Source organism: Hylobates moloch, unplaced genomic scaffold (genome assembly GCF_009828535.3).
Source record: "Hylobates moloch isolate HMO894 unplaced genomic scaffold, HMol_V3 SCAFFOLD_15, whole genome shotgun sequence".
Taxonomy (NCBI): Eukaryota; Metazoa; Chordata; class Mammalia; order Primates; family Hylobatidae; genus Hylobates; species Hylobates moloch.
Genome location: NW_026652290.1, coordinates 94,206,928 through 94,224,795, shown reverse-complemented (window position 1 = coordinate 94,224,795; position 17,868 = coordinate 94,206,928). Strand labels below are relative to the sequence as shown.

The window sequence follows — 17,868 nt, the reverse complement described above, 5'->3', positions numbered from 1 at the left end:
GCACCGCCCAACCTGCTTCCTGCCTCTGTGACTGATGACTCTGGAGACCTGCTAGGAGTGGAATCACACGGCCTGTGTCCTTGCGTACCTGGCTCCTGTCACTGAGCCTGACGTCCTTGCTTTGTCCATGTTGTCGCATGTGTCAGGATTCCCCGTTCGTTCACGGCCGAGTCCTATTCCGCTGTGTGGAGGGACCATGCTGTGTTGATCTCTCTTGTCTGTCTGTGGTCACTGAGGTTCCTTCCCCTTTCGACTGCTGTGAATAGATCTGCTATGAACACGGCTGTACAAGTATCTCCAGCCCCTGTTTTCCATTCTTTTGGGTTTATATCCAGAAGTGGAATTCAAGGCTCCTGTGATGATTCCATGTTGAGTGTTTTTTGTTTGTTTGTTTTTTTTTGGAGACCGAGTCTCATTATGGCTGGAGTACAGTGATGTGATCATAACTCACTACAGCCACTGCCTCCTGGGCTCTAGCGATCCTCCCACGTCAGCCTCCCAAGAAGCTGGGACTACAGGCAGGCACTGCCATGCCAAGCTAATTTTTGTATTTTTTTTGTGGTGATGGGGTTTCACCATGTTGCCCAGGCTGATCTCGAACTCCTGGGCTTAAGCGATCCTCCTGCCCCAGCCTCCCAAAGTGCTGGGATTACAGGTGTGAGCCACCGTGCCCAGCCCTCTGTTTAAGTTTCTTGAAGATGCACCACACTGTTAGTATAGTCGCTTCGCCATTCTGTAGTCCCACCAACAGTTTACAAAGGGCTCCAATTTCCCCACATTCTCACCAACACTTGTTATTTTCTATTTCTTTGAAAGTAGCCATCCTGGGGGGTTTGCTTTCAATGCAGTCTCTTTTTTTTTTTTTTTTTGCCTCTGCAGAGGGTTCACCCAGCCTTCTTGTCTGTTTCAGGACCACGGGAATTTTTTCACATACACAGGTAGTGGTGGTCGAGATCTTTCCGGCAACAAGAGGACCGCGGAACAGTCTTGTGATCAGAAACTCACCAACACTAACAGGTTTGTGGAATCAGCCTTCTTATTTCCTTGCTGACGCACATCTGCCGAGTCCTTGGTTCTGTTTTGGGCCTCATGTCCAGCAAGCGATAGTCTCATTAGGAGTGTGGTAGAACATAGCAATGACTGGCATTTGGTTCCTCCCTCTGTCTCCCAAAGTGCTGGGATTACAGGCGTGAGCCACTGCGCCTGGTCTGGTTTCTCCCTTCTGTGTGCCACATACTGTGAGCCATTCAGATGGATGAAAGCAAACTTCCCTATAAAAGGCCAGATAATAGGTATCTTTTTTTTTTTTTTGAGGCAGAGTCTCCCTCTGTTGCCCAGGCTGGAGTGCAGTGGCGCACTCTCTGCTCACTGCAACCTCTGCCTCCTGGGCTCAAGCGATTCTCATGCGTCAGCCTCCTGAGTAGCTGGGATTACAGGTGCTTGCCACCTTGCCTGGCTAATTTTTGTATTTTTAGTAGAGATGGGGTTTCGCCATGTTGGCCGGGCTGGTCTCGAACTCCTGACCTCAGGTGATCTGCCCTCCTCGGCCTCCCAATGTTGGTATTACAGGCATGAGCTACTGCGCCTGGCTGATAGTGGGTATCTTAATGCTGGGCCTGGTGGCTCACACCTGTAATTCTCGCACTTCAGGAGGCTGAGGCTCGAGGATTGCTTGAGTTCAGGAGTTCAAGACCAGCCTGGGCAATGTAGTGAGACAACCCATCTACAAAAAGTAAAAATAAAAAAATTAGCTGGGTGTTTTAGCATGTGCCTATAGTCACAGCTAGTCAGGAGGCTGAGGCAGGAGGATCACTTGAGCCTAGGAGGTCGAGGCCACAGTGGGCTGAGATTGTTCCACTGCACTCCAGCTTGAGCAACAGACTGAGATCTTGTCAAAAAAAAAAAAAAAAAACCCTCCAAAATAGATTGCTTCAGCTATGCAGGTCACACAGTCTATTCAGAGAACCTCTTCAGCTCTTGTGTCATAGCACAAAATCAGCCATAGACCATATGTAAGTGAGTGAGCGTGGCTGTGTTCCAGTGAATTTTAGTTGCAAAAGTATGTGATAGGCCAGAATTTGCGTGGCCTCTGATTACAGGATGGGGGAGGACTTTTCCAGCATAAAAACCATCATAAAGCCCAAAGGAAAAGCCAGATTTGATTATCTAAACATTATAAATATATGATGACATAAATAAATCCTATAAATTAAAAGGCAGATGACTAGGAGGAGTTCTTGACATGACACATGATGATTGTGTCTTTATCATATAAAGAGCTGTTGCAAATCAACAAGAAACTCATAGAAGAGCCGGGTGCAGTGGCTCGCGCCTGTAATCCCAGCACTTTGAGAGGCTGAGGTAGGTGGATCACCTGAGGTCAGGAGTTCAAGGCTAGCCTGGCCAATGTGGTGAAACCCTGTCTCTACTAAAAATATAAAAATCAGCTGGGTGTGGTGGCAGGCACCTGTAATCCCAGCTACTTGGGAGGCTGAGGCAGGACAATCGCTTGAACCCAGGAGGCAGAGGTTGCAGTGAGCCGAAATCACGCTATTGCACTCCAGCCTGGGTAACAGGAGTGAGATTCCATCTCAAGAAAGAAAGAAACTCGTAGAAGAAAGCCAAGAGGCCAGGCATGGTGGCTTACGCCTGTAATCCCAGCACTTTGGGAGGCTAAGGTGGGCGGATCACGATGTCAGGAGATCGAGACCATCCTGGCTAACATGGTGAAACCCTGTCTCTACTAAAAAAACAAAACAAAACAAACAAAACAAAACAAAACAAAACCAAAAAAAAAAAACAAAGCCTGGCGTGGTGGTGGGCACCTATAGTCCCAGCTACTTGGGAGGCTGAGGCAGGAGAATGGCGTGAACCGGCGAGGCAGAGCTTGCAGTGAGCTGAGATCGCTCCACTCTGCACTCCAGCCTGGGTGACAGAGCAAAAAAAAAAAAAAAAAACAACAGAAAAAAAGAATATGGAAATAATGCACAAAAAAAGAAATGGAAACGGCCACTGGCCACAATAAATCGTTCAACTTTTGTAATCAAATATAAACTCTGAGGCTGTGGTAACATACTGTTTGTTTCCCCTATAGAGTTGGCCAAAAATTCTAAAATGTTGAGATAGGTCAGGGAGTAAAATAGCATTCCACTGTTGCTAGAAATACAAATTGGAACCATCTTTCTGGAAATCTCTTCTGCCTGTTTGTACGAAGAGTTTTATAAATGATCTATTCTTGACACTCTAACTCCACTTTGAAAAATGTCTTTAGGAGACCTCTGGCTTGGTAAAAATGTAAGATGTAATGTTTTTCATACCATTATCTAAAACAATTGGCGCATAGACACACACACACAAACACACACACACACACACACACACACTCTCTCTCACAAAATCAGTAACTAAGTATCTAAAAAAGACACGGGCCATGGGTGGTATGTCCCATGCCTGTAGTTCCAGCACTTTGGGAGGCCGAGGTGGGAGGATTGCTTGAGGCTAGGGGTTTGAGACCTACTTGTGCAACATAAAATTATGAAAAATTAAAATTACAAAAAAGAATTTCAAAAAAGTTAGCTGGTTGTGGTCGTGTGGGCCTATAGTCCCAGCTTGGGAGCCGGAGGTGGGAGGATGGCTTGAGTCCAGGAGGCTGCAGTAAGGTGTGATCACGCCATTGCATTGCAGCCTGGGTGACAGAGTGAGACACCCTTTCTCTTTTTGTTTTTGTTCTTTTTAACTGTATGTGTGTGTGCTTTGTTTTTTTTTTTTGAGGCAGGGTCTCCCTCTCTTGTCCAGGGTGGAGTGCAGCAGTGTGATCATAGCTCATTGCAGCCTCCACCTCCTTGGGCTTCATTGATCCTCCCACCTCAGCCTCCAGAGTAGCTGGGACTTACAAGTGCATGCCACTACGCCTGGCTAATTTTTGTGTGTGTGTGTGTGTGTGGAGATGGGGTTTTGCCACGTTGGCCAGGCTGGTCTTGAACTCCTGGGCTCAGGCAATCCTCCCGCCTTGGCCTCCCAGAGTACTGGGATTAGAGGCGTGAGCCACAGCACCCAGCAACCCTGTCTAAAATAAATAGTAGGCTGGGTGTGGCCTATTTTATAAATTTTATATATATATGTATATATATACACATATATAACTTCTTGACATACTAAATTTTTATTTTATTTTATTTATTTATTTATTTATCTATTTTGTTTGAGACAAGCTCGCTCTGTCACCCAGGCTGGAGTGTGGTGGCATAATCTCAGTTCACTGCAACCTCCGCCTCCCAGGCTCAAGCGATTCTCCTGCCTCAGCCTCCTGAGTAGCTGGAATTACAGGCACGCGCCACCACGCCCGGCTAACTTTTGTATTTTTAGTAGAGACGGAGTTTCACCATGTTGGCCAGGCTGGTCCCGAACTCCTGACCTCAGGTGATCTGCCTACTTCAGCCTCCCAAAGTGCTGGGATTACAGGCCTGAGCCACCACTCCCGGCTCCTGTGTTTCCTTTTTTGGGGGGCACATCCTCACCTATAATGCGTGGGGTCCTGACTCTCCCCGCAGGGCGCTGGCTCTCAACTGCTTTGCTCCCATCAATGACCAAGAAGGGGCCGAGGCCAAGGATTGGCGGTCGGGGAAGCCGGTCAGGGTGGTGCGCAATGTCAAGGGTGGCAAGAATAGCAAGTACGCCCCTGCTGAGGGCAACCGCTACGATGGCATCTACAAGGTGAGTGCCCCTTGAGGAGGCGGGGGGCTCTGTCCCCGCCGGGGCTGCCTCTGATGGAGCTGACCCTGATGCCCGCTCCCTGCAGGTGGTGAAATACTGGCCCGAGAAGGGGAAGTCCGGGTTTCTCGTGTGGCGTTACCTCCTGCGGAGGGACGATGACGAGCCTGGCCCGTGGACGAAGGAGGGGAAGGACCGGACCAAGAAGCTGGGGCTGACCATGCAGGTGCGTCTGGGATGGGGGATGGCACTTTGGGAGGCCAAGGTGGATGGATCACTTAGGAGTTCAAGACCAGCCTGGCCAATGTGGTGAAACCTCATCTCTACTGAAAATACAAAAATTAGCTGGGCATGGTCGTGGGTGCCTGTAATCCCAGCTACTGAGGTGGCTGAGGCAGGAGAATTGCTCGAACCCGGGAGGTGGAGGTTACAATGAGCCGAGATGGCGCCACGGCACTGCAGCCTGGGTGACAGAGTGAGAGTCCATCTCAAAACAAGAGCACTGCCGGGCTCCCTGACGGCTCTGGGCACTTCCCGCCTGGGCACCATGTGTCCTGCTTGGAGGCTGTCATCCTTGAAGGTCATTGCGGGTCACAGAATGGGCCCGGCCTGGGCTTGTGGCACTCATGTTCTGGACCGCGCTGAACACTCCAGGAGGCCTCCCGTCTCGGGCCCATGCTTCCCTGGTTTCTCTCTGATCCAGAATAATTTCCAGGGCCCCAGCTGATGGCGCCCCCCTAGCTGTCCCATATAAATCCTCCAGCCAGGGGCTGATGGGAATGCGCAGCTGACATTTGCGTTTCCGCCTGCTGCATCTCAGAGTTGAAAACCAGACTTGCTTGTCTTCGTTCTGTCGGTAAAGGGATCGCTGCAGACCAGTCAGGCATCTGGTGGCTTCTGTTTTCACTTCTCGGCTCATCAAAAAAAAAAAAAAAAGCAGAAACCAACCAACCAAATTGGTGGAACCCAGAGAGATCTGGATGGAAAAATGGGGAAGATGAATATCCCCGAGCCATCTCTCACCTCCCTGTGGCCGTGGGACCTGCCGAGAACTTACTCAGCGAGCGGCGCAGCATTTCGGCACCAGTTAGGATGTGGTCTGTCCGTTGCAGGGAGAAGCTTTACAGCAGATGAATCGTGGGGCTATTTAAGGAATCTTAATTGCTGTCGAGAGCCCGATGTCCTCTACCCAAGGGGGTCACTCAGGTTGTCTTTTGAACGGATTTGTACAGTGGGGAGTTGCAGAAGCTGAGGAACTAGAGAGAAAAACAGTAATGGGAGAGACAGCCTCAGCTCCCGTTGGGAGTAGGGTTTTTTTTGTTTGTTTTGAGATGGAGTCTTGCTCTGTCACCCAGGCTGCAGTGCAGTGGTGGGATCTCGGCTCTCTGCAACCTCTGCCTCCTGGTTTCAAGCGATTCTCCTGCCTCAGCCTCCCGAGTAGCTGGGATTACAGGTGCCCACCACCATGCCCGGCTAATTTTTGTGTTTTTAGTAGAGACGGGGTCTCACCATGTTGGTCAGGCTGGTCTTGAACTCCTGACCTCAGGTGACCAACCTGCCTGTGCCTCCCAAAGTGCTGGGATTACAGGCGTGAGCCACCACTCCCAGCCATTTTTTTTTTTTTTTTTTTGGAGACAGTCTCACTCTGTCGCCCAGGCTAGAGTGCAGGCATGATCTCGGCTCATTGCAACCTCCACCTCCCAGGCTCAAACGATTCTCTCGCCTCAGCCTCCTGCATAGCTGGGATCACAGGTGCGTGCCACCATGCCCAGCTAATGTTTGTATTTCTAGTAGAGATGGGCTTTCGCCATGTTGGCCAGGCTGGTGACCTCAGGTGATCCGCCTGCTTCTACCTCCCAAAGTGCTGGGATTACAGGTGTGAGCCGCTGACCCTGGCCAGGATTTTTTTTTTTTTTTTATGACTCTCATCTCCATTGCAACATAAAGAATGTGAAAGGAGCTCGAAGATTTCCCGAGACACTGGAGAGTTAGACGTGACTATAGGTGCCTTCAAAATAGAGCCATAATGCCCTGTGAGGACAGAGAGGGCCTGAGTCCTCAAAATCATCAGAGTTTGGCCAGCTAAGGCCCTGGGATCAGGTGTTCGTAAGTGAAGTTTCTGGGGAAACAGTCACGCTCATTCACTTGAGTAGCCTGCCCTCAGCCCTTGTGGTCCAGACCCATAAGGCTTGAAGGCATTCACCCTAGGGGCCCTGGAAGCAAAAGTTTGCCTGCCTTTATGTAAATCGTAACGACAACGAGATCTTATCGGTGGGATGTGGTGCTGAACACGTCACCCGCGTTCGCTCACATTAAATGCGCTTACCCCGACCCTGCCGGGTGGAGCTTGGCCGATTCTCTCCTCTTAGTCTCCTCTTGTTTGTAGCGAAGCTTTCAGATTAGACAGGATTAGCCCTTGGTCGAGGCTCCACAGTTAACGAAGAGCTGAATCCACAGGCGTCCCCCCCCTTACCAGGAGGACACTTCGAAGGTCCCCAGCACATGCCTGAAACCAGAGATAGTGCCAAACCGTCGATATATGATGTTTTTTTTCTATACGTGTAGACTGGTGACTAAGTTTAATCTATAAATTAGGCACAGTATGAGATTCACAACCTCTCTTTCGCATCTTTGGCTTCTCTTTGGCATTTCCAAATTGCCAGCATCCCTACTCTTGCACTTTGGGGCCATTATTTTTATTTTTGAGACCAGGTCTCGCTCTGTCGTCCAGGTTGGAGTGTAGCAGTGTGATCATAGCTCACTACAGCCTCAAACTCCTGGGCTCAAGCGATTCTCCTGCCTCAGGCTCCTAAGTAGCAGGGACTACAGATGCACGCCACCAGGCTGGGCTAATTTTTAAAATTTTTTTGTAGAGAGGGGATCTTGCTATGTTGCCCAGGCTGGTCTCAAACTCCTGGGCTCAAGAGATCCCCCTGCCTTGGCTGCCCAAAGTGCTGGGCTTATTTAATAAAAATTATAATGTTTAATATTAATATTTTATATTTAGCCTGTAATCCCAGCATTTTGAATGACTGAAGCAGGTGGATCACTTGAGGTCAGGAGTTCAAGACCAGCCTGGCCAACATGGTGAAGCTTCATCTCTACTAAAAATACAGAAATTAGCTGGGCGTGGTGGCAGGTACCTGTAATCCCAGCTACTCGGGAGGCTGAGGCAGGAGAATCGAGACGCTGGACAAAGGGAAGGTTCACATCCCTGCGGGACGATGCAGTGTTTCATCACGCGCCTCAGAACAGTGTACAGCCTACAACTTAGGAATTGTTTCTGGAATATTTCATGTAGCGTTTTCAGTTGACTTTGGGTCACTGAAACCTCAGCAAAACTAGATAAGGGAGGACTACCCTGTGCTCTTCCGGAGGATCGGGGGTCAGGTGCGTCTGGAAACCCAGACCTGGCAAGGAGGCTGGAAGAGCGGGCTCTGCGTAGCGTGTGGGCCCCAAGCCTGACTCACGGCTGTCCCTCCTCCTCCTGAAGTATCCAGAAGGCTACCTGGAAGCCCTGGCCAACCGAGAGCGAGAGAAGGAGAACAGCAAGAGGGAGGAGGAGGAGCAGCAGGAGGGGGGCTTTGCGTCCCCCAGGACGGGCAAGGGCAAGTGGAAGCGGAAGTCGGCAGGTGAGCATTTCGTGGGTGTGGGGTGAGCGTTTTGTGTGTGTGGGAGCAGATGGGCGTCTCGCGGGTGTGGGATCGAGGTCGTGTGGACGTGGGAGCAGGTGGGCGTCTCTCCAGCAGCTCGGGCCACACGCCCCTCCCTCGGCCACACGTCCCTCTCTCACGTGCCCCACCGCCTTCCAGGAGGTGGCCCGAGCAGGGCCGGGTCCCCGCGCCGGACATCCAAGAAAACCAAGGTGGAGCCCTACAGTCTCACGGCCCAGCAGAGCAGCCTCATCAGAGAGGACAAGAGCAACGCCAAGCTGTGGAATGAGGTCCTGGCGTCACTCAAGGACCGGCCGGCAAGCGGCAGCCCGGTAGGCACGCACGGCTCACTCGTCGCCCTGATTTGCGTTGATTGTGGTAAAATGTATGGGGCTTATTTACCATTTTCACCATTTTCAAGTGTACAGCTCAGTGGCACTGAGTACATTCTTGTGGTTGTGCAACCGTCACCACCATCACCATCTCCAGAAATTTCTCCTCTCCCCAAACAAACCCTGGCCCTGAAACTGTCACTCCCACCCCCTCCCCAGCCCCGGCACCTGCTCCCCAGCCCCAGCACACCCTGCCATCCTGCCTTCTGTCTCTGTCTCCCTGGGCTGTTGCAAAGTGACCCCAAGCCTAGGAGTGCAAAGCGACTCACATCTCACAGCTCTGGGGCTGGGAGCCCGACATGGGCCTTGCTGGGCTAAAGTCAGGGCACGGACAGGGCTGGGCCCTCTTGGGGGCTCCAGGGGAGAATCAGATTTCTGCCTTTCCCAACATCTAGAGGCGCTGCATCCCTCAGCTCGGGGCCCCTTCCTCCCCCTTTACAGCCACAGTGCATCTTCTTCTAGTCTCTGAGTGTCACCCTCCTGCCCTCTCTCGGGAGGACCTCAGGGTGACATCAGGCCCCCTGCCTCACCCAAGATGCTCTCCCAGCTCCAGGTCCTTCACTCAGTCCCGCCTGCCATTTCTCCTCTGCTGTGGATGGTGACGTAGTTGCAGGTCTCAGGATTCAGCTGTGGCCGAGGCCATCTTGGTCCCTCTCCTCCCATTTCCTTCAGGCCACATTCTTCTCAGGGCTTTCTCCCCAGCCCCCACCCCACGCTGGGGCAGCCCCTTGCCCCCAGACCTTCACTTGTGTCTCTTTGGTCCCTGCACTTAGCTCCAAGCAGGAGGAGGTGTCTTTCGAGTCATCCGTGGCTGGGCTCCTGGTAGCCCATGTACTCAGTATGCATTGTGTCAGTGAAGGCTCATATTGTGCCAGTGGAGGCCATGCCTCAGGAGAACCTTTTTTTTTTTTTTTTTTTTTTTTTTTGGTGACAGGGTCTTGCCCTGTCACCCAGGCTGGAGTGCGGTGGCACGGACACAGGTCACTGCCTCCTTGAACTTCCAGCTCCCAGGCCATGCCTATTATTTTTTTAATTTATTTTACTTATTTTTATTACTTTTTTTTTGAGACGGAGTTTTGCTCTTGTTGCCCGGGCTGGAGTGTGCAATGGCATGATCTTGGATCACTGCAACCTCCGCCTCCCAGGTTCAAGTGAGTCTCCTGTCTCAGCCTCCCAAGTACCTGGGATTACAGGCACCCACCACCACGCCTGGCTAATCTTGTATTTTTAGTAGGGATGGGATTTCACCATGTTGGTCAGGCTGGTCTCGAACTCCTGACCTTAGGTGATCTGCTCACCTCAGCCTCCCAAAGTACTGGGATTACAGGCGTGAGCCACCATGCCCGGCCTATTTTTTTTATTTTTTGTAGAGATGGGGTCTCACTGTGTTGCCGGGCTGGTCTTGAACACCTGGCTCAAGGGATCCTCTTGTCTTGGCCTTCCAAAGTTCTGGGATGACAGGCGTGAGCTGCCGCGCCCAGCCAGGAACCTCTCCTAAAGCCCTGTCTTGACTCAGTGCAGGGCGTGCTTGGTGCCAGCTGGTCGTATCTGGGTCCTGCCCAGCATCATCGAGGCCGGCGCCCCTGTGCTGGCTCCGCCCCATCCTCCCCACCTTGCCACTTGGGGTGTTGGGGACTTCAGGTGAGGCTCACACCTCTTGGGCCTCTGTTTTTCTCAGAATGGGGAGGATCATGGCCCCCGCCTCCTGGAGCGAAGGCTGGGGACAGAATTAGAGGACCCAGGTACATGCTCAGCAGGAAGCCACTGATCTCTGGGAGCCCTGGTCCCAGTGTCTTTGCTGGCCTCACACCCGCTTCCCTCTAGTTCCAGTTGTTCCTGAGTAAAGTGGAGGAGACGTTCCAGTGTATCTGCTGTCAGGAGCTGGTGTTCCGGCCCATCACGACTGTGTGCCAGCACAACGTGTGCAAGGTGAGTGGAGATGGCCGCGGGAGCTGGGTGGAAGGTTCCAGAAGAATGACCTGACCTCCCATTCCCACGTGCCTGCCACTACAGACAGAGGCTCGTTGGCTTTGCTCCGCTCACTCTGCAGCTTTTCTGGGGACTTGTTGACTGCTTTCTGGGCAGCCTGTATTACGGTGGAGGCCTGTAACATTCTCCCCCCAGCCCTGTAACATTCTCCCCCCAGCCCTGTATGGCCAAGGGGCCAGGGTGGAAGAGGATGGGCCACAGTCTTGGCCTAAGGTCTGGAGAGGGAGGTGCACATCCCCTAGGGGTCAGGAAAGAAGGCTTCTTGGGGGAAGTGGTGTTACCAGGCAGCATCCCTGGCACCTGGGACAGCAGGTGAAGAAGCCTGGGTGAGAAGCCAGCAGCTGGGGCCTGCAGTGGCTGTGGGCACTGGGGTGGTGGTCTGGCATGGGCTTTAAACTCAGGACAAGTGGTCAGTCCTAGGAGGGAAACGAGATCCCAGCTGATGGTTTTTTTTTTTTTTTTTTTTCCTGAGACAGAGTCTCGCTTTGTTGCCCAGGCTGGAGTGCAGTGGTGTGGTCTCCACTCACTGCAAGCTCCGCCTCCCGGGTTCACACTGTTCTCCTGCCTCAGCCTCCCGAGTAGCTGGGACTACAGGCGCCCGCCACTGTGCCTGGCTAACTTTTTGTATTTTTAGTAGAGATGGGGTTTCACCGTGTTAGCCAGAATAGTCTCGATCTCCTGACCTTGTCATCTACCCGCCTCGGCCTCCCAAAGTGCTGGGATTACAGGTGTGAGCCACCGCACCCGCCCCCCCAGCTGATGGTTTTCAAAGAGATTGGTTTGGGGCCAGGACAGGGTCTCTTCCCCGCTGTGCTGTGGGCTTTGGGGCCGGATCATTGTCTGGGGTGGGACCGTCCTGGGCACTGCAGGGTGCTGAGCAGCATCCCTGGCCCCCACCCACTCCGTGCCAGGAGCTCCCTGCCTAGTCGAGACAACCACAGACATCCCCAGACACCTTCCAGTGTTCCCTGGGAGCAGAACTGCCCAGGTGGGCAGTGTGGGTCTGGGTGATGGTTTCTCTGCTGCGACCTCTGGCCAGAGCTGGTAGTCCCGGTGGGCAGGTGTGGAAGGGACTGACCCTGCCACCCCGCGGATCTCCCCAGGCCTCTGAGTTGCTGGCGGTTTTCCTTCCAACTGCAGTCCTTCCAGCCATGGGCCACACCCCCGGGTCTCGGACCCCGTGTTTGTTTTCATGCCAGGAGGCAGCTCAGGGAAGGTCAGGAGACGGGGTGTTCCCAGTCATGCCCATGGCATCTCTGCCTCCTTGGGCCCCACCTGCCTCGCCCTGTGGTCCGAGTCCCTTCAGCTGTGTGGGCCTCCCTGAGTGCCCTGAGTGAGGTGGCAGAAGGGGTGAGAGGCCATGGTGTGTTTGGGACTGGTGGTCCGGGTCTGGCCATCTGTCACCTCTCAGGCGTGCAGGCACTAATCCCTCCAAGCCTCAGTTGGCCACAGTGAGAAGGGGCCTGGTAACACTGTCCTGGCCGCTAGGTTGTTGTGAAGGTCCTGCTTAGCCCCTGGCAGGAAGGAGGTGCTGAGGAGGTGGGCACAGGCAGAGGGCTGGCTGTGGGGGGCTATTGGAAGAGGGAGGCCTGGGAGCCTCGTGGCGGTAGGAAGGACTGTGGGGACATTGGAAACCACCTGTCCTGTGCATTGGTATGAAGGCGCGGAAGCGCTGAGGATGTGAAGGAAGGGGCTAACCAGCGTCACTGTGTCCCCACAATCTGTCCTTGCTGCTCTGTTCCAACTTGGGAAGCTCAGCGTCGGAGGGGTTCTGGGAAACAGGCTGTGACCTTCCACCTTGATCTTTTTAAATTAAAAACTTGAGGCCGGCCGCCGTGGCTCATGCCTGTAATCCTAACACTCAGGGAGGCTGAGGTGGGAGGATCACTTGGTCAGGAGTTCGAGACCAGCCTGGCCAACATGGTGAAACCCTATCTCTACTAAAAATGAAACAAAATTAGCCGGGTGTGGTGACAGGTGCTACTCGGGAGGCTGACGTGGGAGAATCGCTTGAACCTGGGAGGTGGAGGTTGTGGTGAGCCAAGATCGCGCCATTGTACTCCAGCCTGGGCGTCAGAGCAAGATTCTGTCTCAGAAAAAAAACATTGAAAAAATATTCAGAGACAGCGTCTCTGTCACCCAGGCTGGAGTGCAGTGGTGCCATCATAGCTCATCGCAGCCTTGAACTCCTCAGGGGGCTAAAGGGATCCTCTTGCCTTAGCCTCCTGAGTAGCTGGGGCTACAGGCATACACCACCATGGCCAACATGATGAAACTCTGTCTCTACTAAAAATACAAAAATTAGCCAGGTGTGCTGGTGGGCGCCTGTAATCCCAGCTACTCAGGAGGCTGAGACACGAGAATCCCTTGAACCCGGGAGGTGGAGGTTGCAGTGAGCCAAGATCACGCCACTGCACTCCAGCCTGGGCGACAGAGCGAGACTCTGTCTTAAAAAAAAGAAAACAAAAACACAGGCTGCCTGGGGCAGGTGACTGTGCTGTGGTCACCAGGCCTCTCCCTCATGTGGCCACCGCCCTCGCCCAGCTGTGTGACGACATGCTGCAGACATGTGCCCCCTGCGTAGGCATCTGTGCACCCGTGTGTGGCGTCTCACTCCTCCCTGGCGTGCAGCCAGCCCGGTGGCATCTTCTCTGTTTGTCTGCTTGGGAAATGGAGACTCCAGGCCTCTCAGCTCTGTCGTCTCCTGGCTTTCTTCCCCAGGCACGACTTGGTTGGTTGAGCTTGAAGTTAGGAATCTGAATCCACCAGACTTGGTTCCTTCCTCCTTTTCCCCTTTCTTCTCCTTGACGTGTATGTTTATTTTTTATTTTTTTCGAGACAAGGTCTTGCTTCGTCGCTGAGGCTGGAGTGCAATGGCGTGATCTCAGCTCACTGCAACCTCTGCCTCCCGGGTTCAAGCCATTCTCTTGTCTTAGTCTCCCAAGTAGCTGGGATTACAGGCATGCGCCTGGCTAATTTTTGTATTTTTAGTAGAGACAGGGTTTCACCATGTTGGCCAGGCTGGTCTTGAACTCCTGACCTCAAGTGATCTGCCCCCATCGGCCTCCCAGAGTGCTGGGATTACAGGCACGAGCCATGATGCTTGGCCTGATGTGTGTGTTTATTAATCATCTACTGTATACACTGTGCTTGGTGTTGAGAGAGAACACAGCCTCAAAGCTCAGGGAACATCTGAGCTGTTGTAGATAAGATAAGCACATTAATATATAAAACGGCTCCACAGGTGGAAGGAGAGGTGCCGTCTTGAAGGCAGATGGGGTGAGGGGATGGGACTACCTCTGATACTCTAGGGAGGTGTCAGGGAAGGCCCCATAGGGGAGGTGACCTGAGCTGAGCTGTGAGTGATGAGAGCCGGGAGGACCGAGCTGTTAAGCTGCATGACCTGCAGGGACAAAAGCCTGGCGGCTGGGTGAGCTTGGAATCTCTGAGGGCCCCCAGGGAGGCCAGGCTGGTGATGGGCAGCAGGTGGAAAGTGAGACTGAAGGTCAGAGGGGCCTCTGGACCTGGCGAGACTTTCCCCGCAGTCCTGGGAGAGGTGGCCAGGAGCAAACCTGATGGTGTGGATGGCACTTCTCACGTGCCCGCTGTGTCTTACAGGACTGCCTGGACAGATCCTTTCGGGCACAGGTGTTCAGCTGCCCCGCCTGCCGCTACGATCTGGGCCGGAGCTACGCCATGCAGGTGAACCAGCCTCTGCAGACCGTCCTCAACCAGCTCTTCCCCGGCTACGGCAATGGCCGGTGATCTCCAAGCACTTCTCGACAGGCGTTTTGCTGAAAACATGTCGGAGGGCTCGTTCATCGGCCCTGATTTTGTTCTTAGTGGGCTTAACTTAAACAGGTAGTGTTTCCTCTGTTCCCTAAGAAGGTTTGTCTTCCTTTTTTTTTTTTTATTTTTATTTTTCAAATCTATACATTTTCAGGAATTTATGTATTCTGGCTAAAAGTTGGACTTCTCAGTATTGTGTTTAGTTCTTTGAAAACATAAAAGCCTGCAATTTCTCGACAAAACAACGTAAGATTTTTTAAAGATGGAATCAGAAACTACGTGGTGTGGAGGCTGTTGATGTTTCTGGCGTCAAGTTCTCAGAAGTTGCTGCCACCGACTGTTTAAGAAGGCAATGGGATCAGTCCTTCTCTCGGGTTCTGGCCCCCAAGGTCAGAGCAAGCATCTTCCCGACAGCATTTTGTCATCTAAAGTCCAGCAACATGGTTCCCTGTGGTGGCCCGTGGCAGCCCATGGCGTGGCGTGGCTCAGCTGTCTGTTGAAGTTGTTGCAAGGAAAAGAGGAAACATCGCGGGCCTAGTTCAAACCTTTGCCTCAAAGCCATCCCCCACCAGACTGCTTAGCGTCTGAGACCTGCGTGAAAAGTCCTCTGCCCGCGAGAGCAGGGAGTTGGGGCCACGCAGAAATGGCCTCAAGGGGACTCTGCTCCACGTGGGGCCAGGCGTGTGGCTGACGCTGTCCGACGGAGGCGGCCACGGACGGACGCCAGCACACGAAGTCACGCGCAAGTGCCTTTGGGTTCGTTCCTTCTTTCTAAAGACGACAGTCTTTGTTGTTAGCACTGAATTATTGAAAATGTCAACCAGATTCTAGAAACTGCGGTCATCCAGTTCTTCCTGACACCGGATGGGTGCTTGGGAACAGTTTGAGCCTTATAGATCATTTAAATTCAATTTTTTTAACTCGGCAAGTGAGAACTTACAAGAAGGTTTTTTTGTTTTTTTTTTTTTTTGTCCTAATGAACACATTTTCTAAATGAATTTTTTTTGTAGTTACTGTATATGTACCAAGAAAGATATAACGTTAGGGTTTGGTTGTTTTTGTTTTTGTATTTTTTTTTTTTTGAAAGGGTTTGTTAATTTTTCTAATTTTACCAAAGTTTGCAGCCTATACCTCAATAAAACAGGGATATTTTAAATCACATACCTGCAGACAAACTGGAGCAATGTTATTTTTAAAGGGTTTTTTTTTTCACCTCCTTATTCTTAGATTATTAATGTATTAGGGAAGAATGAGACAATTTTGTGTAGGCTTTTTCTAAAGTCCAGTACTCTTTGTCCAGATTTTAGATTCTCAGAATAAATGTTTTTCACAGATAGACTTGATTGTGTCTTCCTATTTGCAAACTGCCTTTGGAGCTTTCTGTGCACTTTTGTGCACTATTTTACAGAAATCCCAGGAGAAACATGAGGCAGGTGGCTTCAACCCCACTTTACAGATGAGAAAACTGAGACCCAGGAGATGAGGGTGATGGGCTGAGGTCCTAACTGCAGCCTAAGAGGTGCTGGGCTGTTAACTTTGCAGCATCGAGTGCAGGGGTCAGCAAACCACAGCCAATGGGGCCCAAGTCAGGACACTGCCTGTCTTTTGTAAATAAAGTTTTATTGACACCACCACACCCATTTCTTTATGTATATAGTGGCGTTTGCGCTACCATCAGCAGAACTGAGTAGGTACAGCAGAAACCATCTGGATCACAAAGCTGAAAAATACTCACTGCCTGGCCAGCAAAGCTTGCTGGTCCCTTCTCTTGGGAGGATGACTTTAGTGTAGGAGTTTGAGACCAGCCTGTAGACCCCAACTCTACAAATAAATAAAAATATTAGCCAGGTGTGATGGTGTGTTTCTGTAGTCCCAGCTACTCAGGAGGTTGAGGCAGGAGGCTGATTGCTTGAGCCCCAGAGCTAGAGGCTGCAGTGAACTTTGACTGCACCACTGTACTCCAGCCTGGGCAACAGAATGAGATGCTGTCTTTAAAAACATTAAAAAAAAAAATCGGGACAGTAAAGGGGCTGCGTCTTGCAGATTAATTAATTCACATCAACCTATTACTGGTGCCTTTTACTGATGGTGAAGTAACCATATGGGCAGATTTGTTTTGTTTTTGAGACAATCTTGCTCTGTTGTCCAGGCTGGAGTGCGATGGTGTGATCACAGCTCATTGCAGCCTCCAACTCCTGGGCTCAAGTGATCCTCCCATCTCAGCCTCCCGAGTAGCTGGTACCACAGGCATGCAGCACCATGATTGGCAAATTTAATTTAATTTTTTTTTTTTTTTTTTTTTGGAGAGATGGGATCTCATTATGTTGCCCAGGCTGGTCTCCAACTCCTGTGATTAGGCGATCCTCCCATCTCAGCCTCTCAAAGTGCTGGGATTACAGATGTGAGCCACCACATGCAGCCTGGAGTTTCTTTTTGAGGTGGTAAAAATGTTCTAAAATTGATGGTTGCACATGTCTGTGGATATACTAAAATCCACAGAATTGTGCACTTTATTTTTTATTTTTATTTTTTCCTTTTTTTTTTTGAGACAGAGTCTTGCTCTGTTGCCCAGGCTGGAGTGCAGTGGTGTGATCTCGGCTCATTGCAAGCTCCGCCTCCTGGGTTCACGCCATTCTCCTGCCTCAGCCTCCCAAGTAGCTGGGACTACAGGGGCCCCCCACCACACCCAGCTAATTGTTTTGTATTTTTAGTAGAGACGGGGTTTCACCATGTTAGCCAGGATGGTCTCGATCTCCTGACCTCGTGATCCGCCCGCCTTGGCCTCCCAAAGTGCTGGGATTACAGACGTGAGCCACCGTGCCCGGCCAGAATTGTGCACTTTAAATGGGTGAACTGTATGGTATGTGGATTATACCAGAAATATGTCAAGTGTGAACGTGAAAATAGGAAAGATTCCCAGTTCTTGAAGGAAACTCCATAAATGTCCTCAGTGGGCCCTTCCTAGAAAACACTAAAGTGGGTTCATTGTTGAAATTGCTGCCTTCTTCTTGATTCTTCTCTCACTTTAAAGAACAATGTCATGTTTAAAAAATGAGCAAAACCCAGAAAAGTATTTGTGGAACTGTTTTGCCACCGACTCTAATATTGGGCATATTTCTTTCCTGGTTTACTTTAAAAAATTTCTTTGGCCGGGTGCGATGGCTCACATCTGTAATCACAGCACTTTAGGAGGCTGAGGTGGGCGGATCACCTGAGATCAGAAGTTTGAGACCAGCCTGTCCAACATGGTGAAACCCCATCTCTACTAAAAATACAAAAATTAGCTGGGCATGGTGGTACGCACCTGTAATCCCAGCTACTTGGGAGGCTGACAC

The 17,868-nt window shown here is 51.4% G+C and overlaps 1 protein-coding gene across 4 annotated transcripts in view; it reads left to right on the top strand.

Moving 5' to 3' along the window:
• UHRF1 (ubiquitin like with PHD and ring finger domains 1) overlaps positions 1-16,114 on the top strand; it is a 52,707-nt gene extending 36,593 nt beyond the window's left edge. For all 4 annotated transcript variants that reach the window (XM_032178575.2, XM_032178576.2, XM_058428890.1 and 1 more), the window contains exons 11-17: positions 911-1,017; positions 4,551-4,713; positions 4,799-4,936; positions 8,204-8,342; positions 8,523-8,695; positions 10,580-10,684; positions 14,363-16,114. In XM_032178575.2, the coding sequence (XP_032034466.2) occupies positions 911-1,017; positions 4,551-4,713; positions 4,799-4,936; positions 8,204-8,342; positions 8,523-8,695; positions 10,580-10,684; positions 14,363-14,509 (972 nt within the window). In that variant the 3' untranslated portion in view covers positions 14,510-16,114. The remainder of the gene's footprint in view (positions 1-910; positions 1,018-4,550; positions 4,714-4,798; positions 4,937-8,203; positions 8,343-8,522; positions 8,696-10,579; positions 10,685-14,362) is intronic.
• The last annotated feature ends 1,754 nt before the right edge of the window (positions 16,115-17,868 follow it).